Consider the following 18357-nt stretch of genomic DNA (forward strand, 5'->3'; position numbering starts at 1 on the left):
ATCTGCAAGGGGCTCGGAGCAATGCTCCCATCACTCGCAGACCCAGCTCCAAGGCTTCTCCTGCCTAGTGGCTTTGAAGCTGCCAGACAGCAGAAGCTGTTTGCAGGACCTATGAGGGACTGGGAGCCATGTAAGGCTGGAATGAGCCCAGAAGTAAAAACTGTGTCCCTCCCAATAATTTTGTTAAATATAGGCCAATATAAACTCAGCTTGCAATGAAATGAAATATCCAAGTTTCATCAGGTTATTGTAATTCTCAGAAGTAGGAGATGAATTAAAATTGATTACAGCATCGTGTACTTTCTAGTTCATTCAGCTGTTCAACACAATTTTTTTTTCTGACAAACGCAAGCAATGTTAACGCTCCTAGGTACGCTTTAAGACTTTAAGACAAAATGGCCCATGTGGATCTCATGTATAACACTGTTAGATAGGAAGTCTTTAATATGAAGCACCATTCCCCTTCTAAAAGCCTCACTGTGGAACAGAAAGTGTTTGGTTTCCACAAGGGAGCTTTCTTTTCAGCAGCTCCCAAATTAGCTATTAGTGAAACAGTGGAGTGATCAGAAATAACAGAAGTACCAATAAAGCAAGAAAGCACTTTATGTAGCAGGGAGCCTCTAAGAAAGTATTCTGGAAGCTTGTGAAACATATGTATAGTCTCAGTTTAAAGGATGCAATGATAGCATATCGAATATATGGCTATGCAAGACTGATCAACCTGAGGTAAGGAAACCTCTACATTATAGTCCCTGACCATGATCACAGAATAATTCCCAAATTCTGTGAGAGCTACCATAACAATGTAGAAAAGTAGGGATTTCACGTTAAGCCCACAGATGTTCTCCTGTACAAATGTGACTGTTTTCTGATTAAAGGAAAGGACCTTTCTTTTCAGTATGTATTCTGGAATTAAGTACATCCCTGTGGAAATATATATTGGAACCGCAACTCCTATAGCCTTACTGGAGCTCCAAATAGCAAGCTTTCCCCATGCATTCCTTAGTGAGCTGTTCTTGTTCACTCTGAGGTACATGAGTCTCATGAAGCATGGCAATGCAAGCCTGTTGTCTTTTAAGTTTATATAGAATTTGTCTGTACTTTCTGGGGCTCCCAAGACCCTTGACATTCAATTTATTTATTTATTTTTCAATTTATTTTTCAATTTATATACCGCCGCTCTTTGAATGGACCTGCGGCGGTTCACATAATAAAACATTAAAATAAAATTAAAACCCCATAAAACCTCCCAAATAACAATAAAGCTGCAAGCGGCCAGACTTTCTTCTAATTGTTCAGCCAGAGGCCAAGTCCTCTTCCACTGGGAGTTGGTGCAGGTATAACAGACCTTAGGAAGGGATCCTTGGTTGGAATGCCGGGACTCTGCCCTGGCCTCACCCATACCTCTAAGTGCAAGAGCTCCATCTTGCAGGCCCTGCGGAAAGCTGACAACTCCAGCAAGGCCCTCAGCTTTTCTGGAGCTCATTCCACCAGGTTGGTGCCAGGACCGAAAAGGCCCTGGCCCAGGTCGAGGCCAGGCAAGCATCCCGTGAGCCCAGGATGACCAGTAAATTCATGCCTGCAGAGCGGAGAGCCCTGCGGGGGGTATAAGCAGCCAAGCAGTCTTATAGGTAAGTAGGTAGGTACGATTGCTAGCTTACACATAATTCAAAAATAGGAACTCAATAGCAGATGCATCTGTAAACGTTAATAAGTAGAAATATACCTCCATGTCCTGTTTTGCATTCCAGCTACTGTCTTTAAGTTTTGGGAGGAGAAAACAGAGGACAAAAGAGGGAAGAATGAGAAAACAGTTAAAGAAAACAGAAATAAAATAGAGCAGTACTAAGAATGTAATAAAGAGCTTCTTGGCACAGAGTGGTAAGGCAGCAGACATGCAGTCTGAAAGCTCTGCCCATGAGGCTGGGAATTCAAGGTTGACTCAGCCTTCCATCCTTCCGAGGTCAGTAAAATGAGTACCAGCTTGCTGTGTGGGGGGGGGGAACGGTAATGACTGGGGAAGGGAATGGCAAACCACCCCATATTGAGTCTGCCAAGAAAACGCTAGAGGGCGTCACCCCAAGGGTCAGACATGACCCAGTGCTTGCACAGGGGATACCTTTACCTTTATCTTTAAGAATGTAATGACAGTTAATGTTTTGGAGATAATTAATTCATAAGTCACCATACTTCAGAAACAACTTGATAGCACTTACACACAATTTGTCCTGAGGTTCAGTGAAAAAGGTAGGCTGTAACTAAAGTAAATATATATGCATTAAAAAAAATTACTATTGCATTAATGAGTATTGGATTCTTTTATTTATTTTTTAATTTATATGTTGCCCTTTCCCAAGGGTGCAGGGTGGCCCACAACATTTAGAGGATGAAACAATGATTAAAACACATTAAACATTTAAAACAATCAGATTTGCATTAAAAACAACCGAAAGAGTCACAATTTTCTCTCCAACAGGGGAGAACAGGAGGTAAAGTGCTTTGTTATTGACCACTGAGTGATGTACAGATGTTTGTTATTTGCATAGGGAGGACAATTTATTGCTGGTATCTGTAGGCCTTGACCATAGAACTACTGGAACAGCTCTGTCTTACAGGCTTACTGTTTTAAGTCCCGCAGGGTCCTGATCTCACTCGGAAGAGCATTCCACTAGGCCAGTGGAACTTTGAAGTTTATGTTAGAATGTCAGAAATCTACTAATTTTCTGGTCAGAGCATTTTTTTTCTGTGTATGCATTTATATAGTTACAGCTGGCAACACTGGATAACCTGTGCCTCTAATGAACTGGGCTAAAACCTGTGCCTCTAATGAACTTATGCCACAAACAAAATCCTGTTACTCTTTAAGACACTATTTCGTTTGCCACTATGAACAAGCTGCAGAACAATCATCACTAGCAGTAACAGATTTGGAAAAAACAGAGAGGCTACTTTCTGTACTGTTACTTTAATGAGAGATCCATCACAAAAAAGTAGACATCAAAGACTGCAGCAATTATAAGATCATCACATTAATTTTTCATGCAAGTGATGCTCAAAATCTTTAACAAAGACTGTTACTATATAGGGAACAAGAAATGTCAAATTATCACATTCATGGCAAAACCTGATGCTTTCACTTTATACAGGGTGGCCAGGATACACAAATACAAAGTCAATCACAAAGCCAAGAGACAAGAGCAAGATCCACAATCTAGTCCAAAGTCTACTTTTTTTGAAATTGGACTGTTGATCACGTTTCCCAGATTGTAAGCCATTATTTTATTTTCTATAAATTTGTTGGCATATGTTTGTTGAGATTTTGATGGACTGTAATTTTGTGGCTTGAAATAGATCTTTTAATAGCCTATCCACTCCTGGTGATTTGTTTCTCCCAACAGCTCTGAGTGCAGCTTTCTGTTCATTTTTTTAAAATTGCAGGTTCTTCTTCAAAAGATTTTTCTTTGAAGGAATCTGTCATCCTTTCATCTCTTTGGTATAGTTCTTCAGTGTTTTGTTCCCATATTTCCTTTATTTTGTCCTATTCAGTTAATACATTCCCATTTTGATCTTTCAGCATGCCTAATTGTGGTTTAAATTCTCCTTTGATTTCTTGGATCTCTGGAAAACATCTCTTGCTTTTTATTTTGTATTTTTCTCTTCTATTTCTTTACATTGGTGTCAAGGCTGATCATGCGTGGGTATGGTAATGTAACCAATTTTAAGTCAGGGTTGGTTTAAGTTATTCCTCATTAACACACACCAAATGAAACAAAAAGCTTCTTGACAAAATTCAATTTCAGCTCACTGAAAGAAGTCCTCCCATATGGGCAGTGACAAGAGAATGGAGGAAAAAGTGCTTGCTCCTCCCACATCACATGACTTAAGGGGAAGGGGAAGCACTCTTAGAATCTAGAATTCTCTGAAAAAAAAAGCTTGCTAGCTCCTCTCTATGGAAGACGTGCAAAAGCATAGACCCCACGTGGGACTACACAGAAGCTACAATGATAAATATATAGAAATTGCCAGCCATAACCTCCTGACCATCCCAACCAATTACAGAGCTGTCTCCATGGAACTTTCTGGGTAAGAGAGTAAGCTGTATTAAAGGGTCACAGCATAAAGAAGGTTGAGAACCACTTTCCAAGACTGAGGGCCGTTCCGCATTCGTCCAAAATAGCACAATGGTTACTAATTGAAATCACTACAGTTTTGCCGTTATGCACAACGTCGTTGACAATCTGCAACACTCCTGAAACCAATCCGCAAAAAGCGCTTCATTGTAGTGCTTTCAGGGAAATCCCAAAAAGTGGATTCACCCTCCAGAAAGCGCTACACTCCTGCAACCAATCTGCAACACTAGTGGGAAAGTTCTGTGCGTTACCATTGTTGCAGTTTCTGCAAAGTCCCTCCCCCTGGCTCTCTCCTCTGATCTTCCGTCGAAGCGATCGCCATTTTTTTTTCTCCGAGTGAGCGGAGATCAACGCACCGGCAAGCCTTCGTTTACCCAGTGACGCTTCCCCGGGTGCAGTCCCTCTGTTTAAAGTCACCAAGCACAAGCATCGCAGAGGCCCGTTTGCTGGTTTATTTTCACTTTATTTTTCACACTGTTTTCGGCCGAAAACCGCGCCCGTGAGGGGGGGGGTTCACTCGGGGGAAGCGTGGCAACGATGAAACGGCAGCTCAAACATCACCTGCTAGCTGGATGGGTCTCTCCGTTGCAACGAATCAACGCATATTTGTTGCAACGTATGTGTGTGTGTGTTTTTTTTTAAACCTTCCTTAAAGGGAAAGGGGCTGTTTGGGAGCATGCTAACGGCCGCCCATTGGCTGCTTGACGGCCAGGGGCGGGACACAGCTCAGCAATAGCGCTTCCTTTCTAGAGATTTTTACCGAGACCGGAACCCTGTGGGAAACGATAGAAACGCAACTGGGTTCCACTACAAAGGCAGGTATGCGTTTCGCTGAATTCCACTATTTAAAATGGCGATTTTTCGTTCAGCAAACAATTTGCTACATGGATCCCAGTGTGGAATGGCCCATAGTTTTACAAGCATTGAGTGCTGATTCCTTAGTACATTGACTGGATTATGAGGTCCCTAGCTTTTATGAGGTAAAAGTAATAATATTGTTACCATAATAATGTTGTCGTCATCTTCAAGAAAAGGAAAAAAAGGGGATCCAGGTAACTATCGACCTGTCAGCTTGATATCTGTAGCTGGCAAAATTTTGGAACAAATCATCAGTCAGTCCTTGAGCAGCTGGAACAGAGAGCTGTGATTTCTAAGACTCAGTATGGGTTTCGCAAGAACAAATCATGTCAGACCAACCTTAGATCTTTTTTCGAGAAAGTGACTACCTTACTGGATCAGGGGAATGCTGTAGACATAGTTTATCTGGATTTCAGTAAAGCATTTTATAAGGTTCCACATGATATTCTTGTTGACAAGTTGGTAAAATGCTGTATGTGTTCTGTTAATGGGTAGATGTATCAATTGTAGAATTCTGAGAGTAGAGTCTCAGTTACTTATTCATTATTTATTTTTTCTTGCAGCATAGGGGTAATAAAGAAGCAGATTGATGGACCTGGGACAGGACACCCTTGTATGTTCTCCTTATCCTAGACCCTAAGACCTTGCAGGTAGGGGGACAGAAAATAGCATACCTCCTTCAAGCAACATGAAAGAAAGAAGGAGCCTGAGTTGCACATATGTAGTGGCTCAATGCTCAGGGCAAAGATGGCTTTGCGCATAAATTCAGGGATTTGAAAATAAGAGTAAGCCTGAGGGCCATTCCGCACAATGAGCAATGTTGCTAAATCTGAGCACTATTAAAAAGCACTGCAATCAAAAGCGGCAGGTCTCGGTTATGCGCACAGCTGTTTCTATTGGGAAAAAAAGCTCTCCCACTAGTGCTGTTCTCGTAATGCACAAGTTTCCAGTCTCACCAAAATCATAACAAAGGAGGCAATATTCTTCCATGCTTCCTCCCGCCCCTGGCCATCAATCAAACAGAACAGCCAATTAACTGTTGTGTTCGTGCTTCCCTTTAAAAACTGTTTTTTAAAAACCTGAAAATACTAGTAGCAACGCATATTCGCTTATTCAATGTATCAGAAAGACCTTTTTTGCTGACGTAGGAGCTGGCACTTAATCGTTTACATGCTCTTAAAGTTAAAAAAAATGCCCCCCCCCCAGTGCAATTTCTGGCTGAAATTACGAGTAGTGTCAAACAGGGGGCTGTATTGTGATTGGAAACTTTACAGACAATTGCTTGTGGAGGGATTTCTGCCAAAGAAGCATTGCTTATTCATTGCTTTTGCCAGTTTAAGGGGGGAAAATGGCGATCGCGACACCAGAAGCTCGGGTACGAGAGCTTGCTACCGCTATACTGAGAATGCACATGTCTTTTTTGGATGTGTTGCAGGTCAAGAGTCTAGCGGGGGTTTTTTTTAGGGGGAATCCACTTTTGTGGATTCCCCAAAAAGTGCTACAAGGAAGCGATTTTTGTGGGACTGTTGCAGGATTGTTGCAGATTGTGTACGACGTGAATAACGAAAAATAAATAGCGTTACACAATGGTAACACTTCAGCAACATTAATGCTGTCTGTTAATGTTAACAGGGTCTGTGTTGGAATGGGCTTTGTAATCAACCCATGGAGGAGATATAAAGGGGCATTACACACCCATTAAAAAAAGTGAAATCCTTACAGTTTGTAAAATCCTTACAGTGTGTTACTAAAGTGGCTGAAGTAGTGAGATTTCCAGCTCCAATGCCTACCCACAAGCCCGTCTCCCTCTCTCCTCACCCAGAACGGGGCTTTCTTTTTTTAAAAAACAAAAACAAAAACTGCGGTGCACAATCTCCCAGGCAGAGCAAAAAATAAACTGTTCCCCACCAGTTTGCCCAGTAAGCATGCCTGTTCCTCCCCAACTCCCCAATTTTTTTAAAAGCATCAATGCTCCAGATTCCAAGAGGGATTACAGTGAAAGGAGCCCAATGCATCCATTAATTAGTACATATGCGTTTAAACAAATAGGTTTTTTAAAAATAGCGGGCATCACGGTCCCTTTAAAAGAGTGTGGAAGGTGATTGGCTACCTATCTTGAATGACAGGCGGAAGAGAGGAGCGTGTCTAGTGTGTTCTAAGACTTTTAAACCCTGAATTGTGTGTGTGTGTGTGTAATTATATATATAATTGTGAAGGTCTCTGGCCACTACTACTGCAAATGGTATATGCTTGCTTTTATACAGATACATTTTATAAAGATGACACAAACTATGAGAAACAAAATCACTATATTTTGAAATGGTGCTCAGTATTTTCTTGAATCTAACCCAATAATTTTTAACTGAAGAGGTAAATGAATGTGAAATTCTTTGAATTGCTTTCTTCCTAAAACAATGTTCTACATTTAATTATAATAATTATGAAGAAAAAGAAAGCCTAAACATAGTCATAAAACAGTCAATATTTCAAAAATTGTGCATAGAAAAGTTTATACCATTGTAACAAAAAAAATCTTAATTTTTTTAACTATCTAATGCACCTGCAAAATATTAGTACAAAGAATGGATTTTTATATTTCCCTAAATATAGTTATTGCTCCTTTCATAATGAGAAAAAAGAATTAGAAACATTTCCTGTATATCACTGAAAAAGCTGCCAAGATGTTCTCTGATAGATAAAATATATTACTTATATAAGTTCTGTTACACATGCATTCAAAAGCACTGGATACAGCAAAATGAAAGGTAAAATTACTATAGCAATTATCTGGTTTCACTGAGTCATTTAAGAAATGTGATATGATTCACAGACTTCTGCGTATGAGTGCATTATAGGCGATGCTATTGTCCTGGTGTATACTGCAGCCATCCAAACAGAGTTAATGCCAACATGATGTAGTAATTATTCACAGCTGAAGCTACAATACAAAAGCAGCTAAAGAAACAAATGCTAATGTAGCAACACTGAGATGGACTTCCAGAGCATCCCCTAACAACTTCCTCATTTTTGCTAGTCACAATATTGTTTATCAGTGCCCCCGCCCATTCACGCAGGGAAAGGACCAATTATGGATGCTCAGCTCACACCCTGCATGCCAGTCAATTTTAGGGAGCTAACCAGCAGAACTAGCGTGGTGTAGTGATTAAGTGCACCGACATCTGGCGAGCCAGGTTTGATCCCCTGGTCCCCACACACAGCCAGCTGGGTGACCTTGGCCTCACTACACACTGAAAAAGCTGTTCTGACGGAGCAGTAATATCAGGATTCTCTCAGCCTCACCTATATCACAGCACGTGGGGAGAGGAAAGGGAAGGCAATTGTAAACCACTTTGAAACTCCTTCTGATAGAGAAGTGGCTTTTTAAAACTGCCTTTGGGGACTCACCCTGTTGTCTAACCTCCCTTATAGGAGGGAAAGGAACAGGGAATATGTCCCTGAAGATTATTCTGAGTCAGTGGATTTTGAAACTACTAACCATCAGGAAGCACTAGATGAGTGAGAAGGCACCATGTTTTGGTGATTCCATGCTTATGTGGATAATTCCAGGTGGAAGAACTGGGGGACTGCTGCTCATCCCTGCAGTATATATGCTGTGCGGTTCTATAGGGTTCTATTTTGTTCCACAGGCTCTTTAACATCTACATGAAAACATTGGAGGAGGATTACCAGGTCCCTCCTGGCAACCAGTAAGGGGAGGGGGCTTACCAGTAGTACAAGTGAGATTTAGGTATTGTCATCAACATTATCAAGTCACCAGCACTGTAGGAATGCTGTAGTATTTAGGCAAAAAATCTATGATAAAAGGAGTTTTAATTGAGTTTTTGCCTAAATACCAGAACACCATTGCAAAGTTGATGATGTGATACTGGTCCAGGTGGCTTTCTCCTTCAGGGCACTCCCAGCACCAAAGAAAGATCCCAGGCACTGATGCGTTGGCCTCGGGTGGGACTCGGTTGAGATCTTGACCATCCGGTTGGCGTACCATCTGTCTAAGTCACCACTAGATGCCTTATTGGACCTCCAAGAGGTGGCCACTACCTGGGCATGGCAGTTCCCCAGACTATTGGTTCTGGAGAACTCCAATGTCTTTGTGGATATGCTCACCTCTGGGCAAGAACTGGACCAAATATCCACGGCAGTGCTAGGGTTTTCAGAGGTTGTTGCCGGTTCCAACCATTAGGCAGGCCATATCCTGGATTTAATCATTGCAGCAGGGGCTGATGTGAATCTAGCAGCAGTTAATGCCATACCCTTGTCAGAACATTGTGCCCTGAAGGCCCAGCTCAGTATACCCCCCCCCCCCCATGTAGGCAGAGAGTGTATTTTGGTTGGCTCACATATACTTATGGATCTAAATGATTTCCTGAATGCTCTGCAGGATTTGACACCTCTTAGCAACTCATTAGATGAGCTGGTCAGGGACTGGCATAGTTGGATGCTGACTGCTGTCTATGAGATCATTCCTCAGTGCCTTTTTCACCCCCCATCCCAAGAGAGCTCCTGATATACCAAAGAGCTACACAAGAGGAAACAGGAGCTGAGATGGCTAGAACAGGCATGGAGGAAGGCTTTAAGAACATCCATTAGGATGCTTCTAAGAGCCTATGGGATGGTGGAAAAGGTAGTCAAATGAGAGTTTCATGCAGCTTTTATGAAGTCCACAAGCTCACACCTGACACAGCTGTTTAGGGTAATTTGTGTCTTATCGCCTTCGAGACAGGATGCCCAAATTATAGTCAACTGGAAATCAGCTGTGAGGCCTTTCCAAGGTATTTTGTAGTCAAAGTCTTGACGTTCCACTGCAACCTACTTTCAACACTTGATACAGTAAGGGAACTGGAGGCCCCTTTTCCTTCTGAGGGATCATTTGATAGTTTCATATGGCTTTCACTGATGGAAGTGGATAGGTTGCTAACTTTGGTGAAGCCAACCACTTGCCCACTGGATCCCTGTCCTCAAACAGAGAGATAAGAGGGTAAGAGGTTCCCTTTGGGAGATTGTAATTGTAACCTGCTTGTAAGCAGACCTTGATTGTCACCCACCATGAGCCGTTGAGTATAATCTGCCGCAAATCATCCTTGGCTGGGAATGGCAGGAAATAAATCTAAATATAAATGAATTAAAATAAAATAAAGTTTTCCCTGTCCACAGGGATGCTCCCAGGGGAACTGAAAGAGGCAGTTGTGTAGCTCCTACTGAAGAAACTATTGTTGGACCCCCAGGACCCAGCCAGCTACTGACGACTCTCATATCTTGTGTTCCTGGGGAAGGTGGTTGAAAGGGCTGCTGCAGACCAACTATTGGCATACCTAGATGAAGCTTGTGTCCTCAACCCATTCCAGTCAGATTTCCATCCTGGCAAAAGGGTGGAGATGGCTCTGGTCCCCTGATGGTTGACCTCTAGCAACAGCTGGACCAGAGCAGGATGGCGCTGCTTATGTTGTTAGACCTCACAGTAACATTCAACACTGTAAACCACAAGCTTCTTGCTTGCCACCTTGCTTGAATTTTATAGTTTTATTGCATATTTTTGTATAGTTTTAAATGTTGTGAACCACCATGAGCCAGCTATTCTGGGAAGGATAGTTATAGAAATCAAATAATAAACAAACATGTATGTATGAAAAAGAATTTCCTCTGGAGCTGAAATTAACATAATATGCAAATACAGATAAATAGGATTTCCCTCAAACTTAATTTTCTTTAGAGCCAATTTGAAGAAATGAATAAGTAAGATAAGAGAAAACTGTTAGCAAGGTAAGTTCATTTACAATTTACCAATTTCTTTCAGTCATTCCACAGAGAAAAGAAAGGCTGTATGATAAACGAAGTGAGAAAGTAACGGCAACTTGTGTGATGTGATCAGTTGGGTCCAAACTGCATGTTAAATATACCACATGGTAGCTGTGAGTTTTCAGTGGGAATATAATGCAGAAGCACCTCAGAAGCCCAGTTTAGATTGGGACTATGCTCTGGTGGAAGACAGGCTCCTGTCTCCTTCTGCACCATTTTTCCAATCTGAAATGGCACTGGAGAATTTTTTCCCCAAATGCAAGCACACTGAATGCTAACTTTTGCAGCAACCCAGATAAATAATTCCCCCAGGCATCTTCTGTAGCAGTGGTGCTGCCCCAGGCTGCCACCTGTGCGCTGTGAAGCAGCAGCATACTCCACTGATTCCTGTTTCCCAATAGGTGACCTTTTACCATGGCGGGCCCGGACCACCTTGGATTTCTGCATCCTAACGATGCAGCAAGGGTATAAATGTTCAGCAGCATGGGAGGGAAATGGGGGGGGGGCGCTATTTGCAGGAAGGTGGGATTACACAACAATGCAATCCCACCTTCCTGCAAATAAAAAAAAAAAAGCAGTGCAGAGTCAACTGGGGCATTTTATGTCCCTGCTGGCAGGCCTGGCTCTTCTGCATTCACATAGGCCTGCTCTTGGCTAGACACTGTTGGCCCCTGGGGCAGGTAAGAGATTGCAAAAAATATCCACTTTCCCTTATTGCAGGGCAATGGTACCCTAAAGTGCACCAGGCCCAGGAGGGTGCCAGGGTGCCAGCGATAACATGTGGAAGCCAGAATTAGCCCCGCTGCTATATGAGCACCCCCTGGCCTTCCCCCCCAATGTGGAATCGGCCCCAGTGATGTTTCAGTTCAAAAATGATGTGAAGGGAAATCAGGGGATTCACTCCACTCATAACAGGCATTTGTGGATAAACTTACCACAGTGGCAACCTCTGCAAGTTTCTCTGGTAATCTTGTGTTTTATTACATGTAGTTCGGCTTTTAGGAAGTAGATCAAATTTGTACTTTGAAAGAAGGTTTTCCCCATCATATTCAGGAACCCAAAAAATCCTTGAGGTAATTCTTTATTAGTAATTGAGTATGACTCGTGCAATGTCATCTACTTTAAATCATTCAAATCATTTTTTTGTTGGCTTATTTTCTTAATAACTGCTCTTATCCTTTTCATGTAAGTAGTGTAACATCATAGCAGCACACTTATAGAATTTCTAGGGGCAATTTCTGTACCTGTGAAGCCCTGGAGATGCATAAATCCTTGCCTGTGGAATCTGTCATATGAGCTTTCCTTAAGTAACATATTTGCATTGATAAGCGATAAATTGGCCAAAATGTTTAGCACAGATTTGATATGAAAGAATATGAGGAACTGTTCTGTGTGACAATACATTTATGTGTGAAGTGGTGTAAAGTCATAGCCAACTTGACCCAATAGTAAAAGTGGTTTATGTGACAATATAAGACACCCTTTATCATTGTAAATTATAGATTTCCTAACTGTTTGCACCAATGGGAAAATTCACACATCTGTTTGTGCTGTGAAGCAAAGGTAAGAATCCACTGTGCATTATACATGAAGATTATGAAAACAGCAGAGAGAGAGAGATTTCTGAATAATAGCTAGTTTAGAACAACACACTGAATAGTTCTGCATTTTGAGCAGCTTTTCCACTTACACATAAAGTAGAAAGTAAAGGCAGTAGAGTGGATCATACACTGGAAATGTGAAAAGGCCTAAAATCATATTTGCAGATAGTAAAGTTCAGGAATCTACCGTTTTAAAAAATGACATTCTCTTTCTTATGAAACTGATATATAGTATTGAAAATAATAAAAAGGGTACCTTTGGAAGGAGCTGAATGGCCTGTAGAATTCTTTGTCTGTGTCCGGAATTAAGTATTCCGATTTCCAATAGATCCTGATCTTCCATAACATTGCTTCCCTGAAACACACAGAAACAAGTGCTGTCAATAGCTTGAAAACCAAGGTTACACATACTAGGACCTGTTGGAAAACCAGGGTTACACTTAATTGTACCCATCTTTCATCAAGTTAATTTCTGCACAATTCATGTTACTGTCACAATCCATCTAGACAAGGAATGAGAGGAAACTGACTGCCCCTTGGTCCTCATATATGAAACAGTTTACCAACTTCCAAAAGATTTGAATTATTTTAAAATAGAATGATAAGCCTGCCTCCATTTGTGAAGTGCTTGATTGAAGAAGAATTTAAATATAAATAGTTTTGTACTTTTTAGGAATATATTATTTAAATTATTTTAGGGTCTTGCCTTTTTTTTTACTGTTATTTCATCTCTGCAGTTTGGCCAACTTATCTATTTGTTCACATCAAGAGTATGCAGAGCACATTCTGCTGGTGAAGATTGATTTGGAGGGGGAACAGGCAAAACAGTCTTTGGACCAAGTGAAAATCTTACACAATCAAGTAAAAACTCCAAATTCTGCCTGACGACATATTCTAGAAAGTTTTTCAGAAACTGGGGGTCGACACACAGAGCAGACAATTCACTCACTCGCCTAATGGAAGTTATGGCCACAAGAAAGCAAACTTTAACACTAATTCTAAAGCAGGGGTAGTCAACCTGTAGTCCTCCAGATGTCCATGGACTATAGTTCCCATGATCCCATGCCAGCATTTGTTGGCAGGGGCTCATGAGAATTGTAGTCCATGAACATCTGGAGGACCACAGGTTGACTACCCCTGTTCTAAAGGACATTTGGCCAGTAATTATAAAGGACATTGTTTGCAAAGCCTATATGATAACATAGGAATGTTATCTACAGGGTTATGATAAGCATCTTTACTGAAGAGTGTGCTAGCCCTTATACTTTCAGGGAATAAAGGAACTCTCAAATTTCAGAAATTGAGTATGAATAGGTGGGTGAACCCTTCGTTACAGCCTATGCTGAAAACCATTTTCACTTATATTTAACCCGCTCCTAGCGGAGCGGATTAAATAATTGGTTAAGGGCTCCGAGGGTGGGCCCTGTCCGTGATGAGGAAGGGTGCCCATAGGCCCCTTCCTCCGGACTGACACTCAGAGGGTCCAATCGGCGCCGCTTGCAATTGGACCCTTGCCAGAGGACTGACCAATCAGGAGCCACAAAGCGCCTCCCGAACCACCCCCTTTCCAGCTGCCCTACCTGCCGCCGCTCGCCGCCATTCCATCACTCCAATGCGGCCCGGACGGCTGCTGCTTCCCAACGCGCCCTGCCGCCGCAAGCTGCCGTGGCCCACCCACGGCCTCCGCGACGCCTGGCCCTCCACGGCACCAATGCCAGCGCACCGCCACCCCACCCGCCATGCAGCCCGCCGCCCGCTGCCGTGCCAGCAGCTCCGGAGCCGGACCCTGCCCCGCGGCCGTGCGGCCCACCTGCCCTCCCACCCTCCACCGCCGACACCGACCGCCTCACCGATGACCCAGCCGCCCAGACCCAGTCTACAGCTACACACGGTAGCCTGCACCGCCAGACTGCGCCGCCCAGCCTGAGCTGCCCCAGCCCCACTGCACCTCCCCAGCCCCGCTAGCACCCGCTGCATTAAGCCTGCAGCGGGCTTATTTCCTAGTTTTCATATAAATGTCTAGTGGAGACCTTTCATGCACTCAAAAGGACTTCCTGGACCTGTTTTTGAAGAGTCAGTGACCCATGAGGTGCTACAATGTAAGGTGAAGGTGTCACGTACTGTGGTGTAGTAAATGACCGTTCCTCAATAGATCAGAAAAGTTAAGGAGATAAATGTAATTTCCCTTGAATCTCCTGAGCAGAGGGGTGAGCCAATGCTGGTATGACCAAAATGGGGCCTCTAAGATGGCCTGCAAGGCATCCCTCATTAGCTTGACTACTACAATGCATTTTAAAGTACCTGTCCAAATAAATTGGAAAGCATTCCCTATTGAAAGGGGCTTACTGACTACCATACAAGAGATCTGATCCTTGGTACTGAATTGCATGGTAAAAAAGTCCACTGGAAGGATAACCCATGTATTGAAGATAGGGTGAATATACTGGTCAGTGAGACCACTTGTGATTTGAAGAATAGAACCTGCTGAGCGTATCAGCTTGTAGCTTGTTTTCCTCGGCAATATGAATGGTTTGCAAAGAAATGCCCTGTGTCAAGGCGCAACCCCATGTTTCTGCTGTTTCTTTGTTTAGTTTCCTGGATCTTGAGCCTCCTTATCTGTTGATATAGGACATTGCAGACACTTGTCCATTTGTACTAAAATCAATCTCCCCTGAACAATATTTGAGAAGGTGTTAAGAGCATACTTAATTGCTCAAAGATCAAGTACATTAATATGAAGGCCCTTTTCATTGGACAGCCATTTTTCCTGTACAGTGAGACCCTTACAACGAGCTTCCTAAATCTCTAGGAAAGCATCAGTAGTGAGGATGACATTGTGCTGCTTAAAATCAAAGAGGTTCCCCAAAAATGAAGTGTGATCCAGGAACCATCAAGCCATAGACTTCATATTATTACAGGTCATAGAATAAAAATAATGCTGGAAATGGTGACTCGGAACCATGAAACAAACCAAAATTGTAGCGGTCACATAAAAAGTTTGGCCATGGGTAACACAGCTGTCATTGAGACCATTAAAACAAATAATCATAGAGTTGGAAAGTGTCTTACAGGCCCCTGCTCAATGCACGATTGGCCAAAAGCATCCATAAGTATCTGTCCAGATGCAGCTTGAAGACAACCAGTGCGGGGGCACTCACCACCACCATAGGCAGCCGATTCCACTGCTGAACTACTCTGACATTTCCCCCCTTATATCTAGCCAGTACCATTCTACACACAGTTTAAAGCCATTACTGTTGGGTACTATTCTCTGCTGTGAACAGGTACCACTGTCTTCCAAGCGACGACTTTACAAATAATTGAAGAGGGCAATCATATCCTCTCTCAACCTCCTCTTCTCCAGGCTGAAAAGTTATGAACTAAGGCTCTGATCATGCAACCCCTATTAAATGGGAGATAACCTTAGCAGTTACAGTTTACCAGCCTTCTCAGAGTGCTACTTTGAGGCAGGAGGTCCTATTGTGCTTTGCCTTGGAAATGAACTGTTTGCATATAGAGCAGGCTACAATATTCTTGTCTGAGTAGGGCATTCTAGTGCCACATTTAATGCAGCATTTGAATAACGCCTTCTGTGACATAGTTCCCTAGAGGGAAAGTATGAGCAAATAAGACAGGGTACAAAAGGCAGCCCTTAAGCCTTAGAAAAAATATCCATGAAACAAATGACTCACAGTCCCATCTATACCAAATGCATATTTTTCTCATTTGAAGGAAACAGCCAAAGAAAGAAAGAAAGAAAGCTCTTCTCCACTCCAAACAGAATAAACTCAGTTTTTAGTAGGAAAGATGATAAAGGTACACTGAGACAGAAAATAGAACTTATTCCAATTATGGTAAAAAAGGTACTGATGGGAATGGGTGTTTTCTCCCGGAGACCACATTACCCTTTTCCTATAAAAAAGCTCCCTGTAGACTTGAATGAATAAATGAATGAATATTTCATTTCTATACTGCCCTTCTCCATACGGGTTCAACGTAGTTTGCAGCAATAAAACACATTCAGTGAAATAAATAAGAAAACTAACATTACAATAAAATGCAATTTTAAAACCCTATCCCCACCCCACCCCTTTGCATCCTCCACCAGCTCCCAGACTGATAATGACATCAAACAGGGATAGCCAAGAAGAAGATGGAGGCCCATAAAACTTTGGACTACTCTGGTCTTGACTGTAGACCTGGTCGATAAGTGCCATTTCCATCAGGGCCTGGATCTCAACTGGCAACTCATTCCACCAGGTTGGAGCCAGGACCGTGGCTCTTGCTAACACCAGGTTTGTGTCATTGAGGTTAGTGATCACCAGCAAATTTTGTACCAACTATAATCTCCAGATCAAGACCAAGGATAGTGACTAGGTCTTCTGGGGCCAGAAGGGCTGTCAGTAGCTTTGCCTGATGCAGAGTGTAAAGTGCCTGGCAAGCTACATTTATGACCTGCACCTCCATTGATAAGTTGGCATCAAGAGTCACCCAAACTCTTGACAGTGTACAAAGCTGTTAATTGCATTCTGTCAACCTGGGGAAGGCATACTTCCTCTTCTGGCCCTTTATTCACCAGCCACAAGTCTTCAAGGAGTTGCATTTCAGATGGCTCTGATAAAGGTCTGGAGGGCAACCTCTAGTGACTTTTTAGCTTTAAAGTACCTTTTTCGCAGCTGGCTTATGTGATCAGTCCCAAGAGAGGACTGCACAGATGACCAAACATGAACGTTACATGATATTGCATTTAAAGTTTATTTTATTATCTAAATTTATATGTATATATATTTCCATGATTGTGCAAGACCCTGAACAAGCCCATGCCCGATGGAGCTTCCCAATTTAAAATCTGGTACAGGGAAGACATTAAAAGGAAGGGAGGAAGATGAAATGGATGACAGAGAAAAAACATGTTAATTTCAGTTGTATAGTCAGTAAAAAGTGGGGGGCTGTGACTAAGCCTTCATGAAAATGCAGATTTTGAACAGAGGTTTTAAGGAAGTCACAGACAGAAGTCAGAGAGGAGTTCTGGGAGCAGTTCCAGTACATTGATTAACAAACAATATCTGACACCATACAAAGTAACAATGGTTGCACTCATTTTCAGCCTCAGAAAACATGAAAGTTACAATACAGATTGAACTGACAATCAATTAAATACATTTCAGTTAGCAGTAAATCTCTCCAGGGAAGCTAAGAGAAAATGTAATGATAAAGCAGACCTGCACAGTTCAAGAGATTTCAAAAATTATTTGCATTTCTATCCTCCCAAAAGGATGAGAATAAAGTATTAGAATAAAGCTATATTCATCTGGTTTGAATTCTACATATCTATAAAATTTATATATTCCCCAGCTGCAGTTTTGCGACAACAGTTTTGAAATTTAAGAAAAGGGCATTCAATCACATCCTTTGCCTTTCAAATGATAAAAAACATATTGTGATGTCCAGAAAATCAAAACCTATAACAAATGTATTATCTAGCACAGCTGGTAATTCTCCTTACCTAGATGTCTTTTAAATTTCACAGAAGTATATACCATACAAGTATTCCTAAGTTTTATTTTGCTACCCTTCAACACAGAGATAATTTGCCCCAGAGTCATATTTTACAGTGGATAGCTATAGTCATATGATCTCAGTACAAAGATGTAATGAGAGATAGAATTAGAACTATACATAGGTTGCAAAGTAAGTCTAGAGCAAATTCTGGAGCAAAATGCACAGTGAGTGCTATACTTGTAAATGTGTTTTCCAGACTGCAGTTGCCTTTTGGGTGCTGTGGCAGTTGTTCCAATGATTATGCTATTGATGTGATCAATTAACATATTTCTTGATCACCTTAACATATTTATCTTAAAGACAAAGATTCTAGAGTGAAGGAATCTATCTGGAAGACAATAATGGATATCCAAGGCCCATATCCTGTCACCTGCATGGAGTGTGCCGTGTTT

The 18357-nt window shown here is 42.0% G+C and overlaps 1 protein-coding gene across 12 annotated transcripts in view; it reads right to left on the reverse strand.

The window, feature by feature from the left end:
• ANKS1B (ankyrin repeat and sterile alpha motif domain containing 1B) overlaps positions 1 to 18357 on the reverse strand; it is a 421823-nt gene that overhangs the window by 189219 nt on the left and 214247 nt on the right. For all 12 annotated transcript variants that reach the window (XM_077339156.1, XM_077339148.1, XM_077339147.1 and 9 more), the window contains one exon: positions 12660 to 12758. In XM_077339156.1, the coding sequence (XP_077195271.1) occupies positions 12660 to 12758 (99 nt within the window). The remainder of the gene's footprint in view (positions 1 to 12659; positions 12759 to 18357) is intronic.

This window comes from Paroedura picta, chromosome 5, assembly GCF_049243985.1.
Source record: "Paroedura picta isolate Pp20150507F chromosome 5, Ppicta_v3.0, whole genome shotgun sequence".
Classification (NCBI taxonomy): Eukaryota; Metazoa; Chordata; class Lepidosauria; order Squamata; family Gekkonidae; genus Paroedura; species Paroedura picta.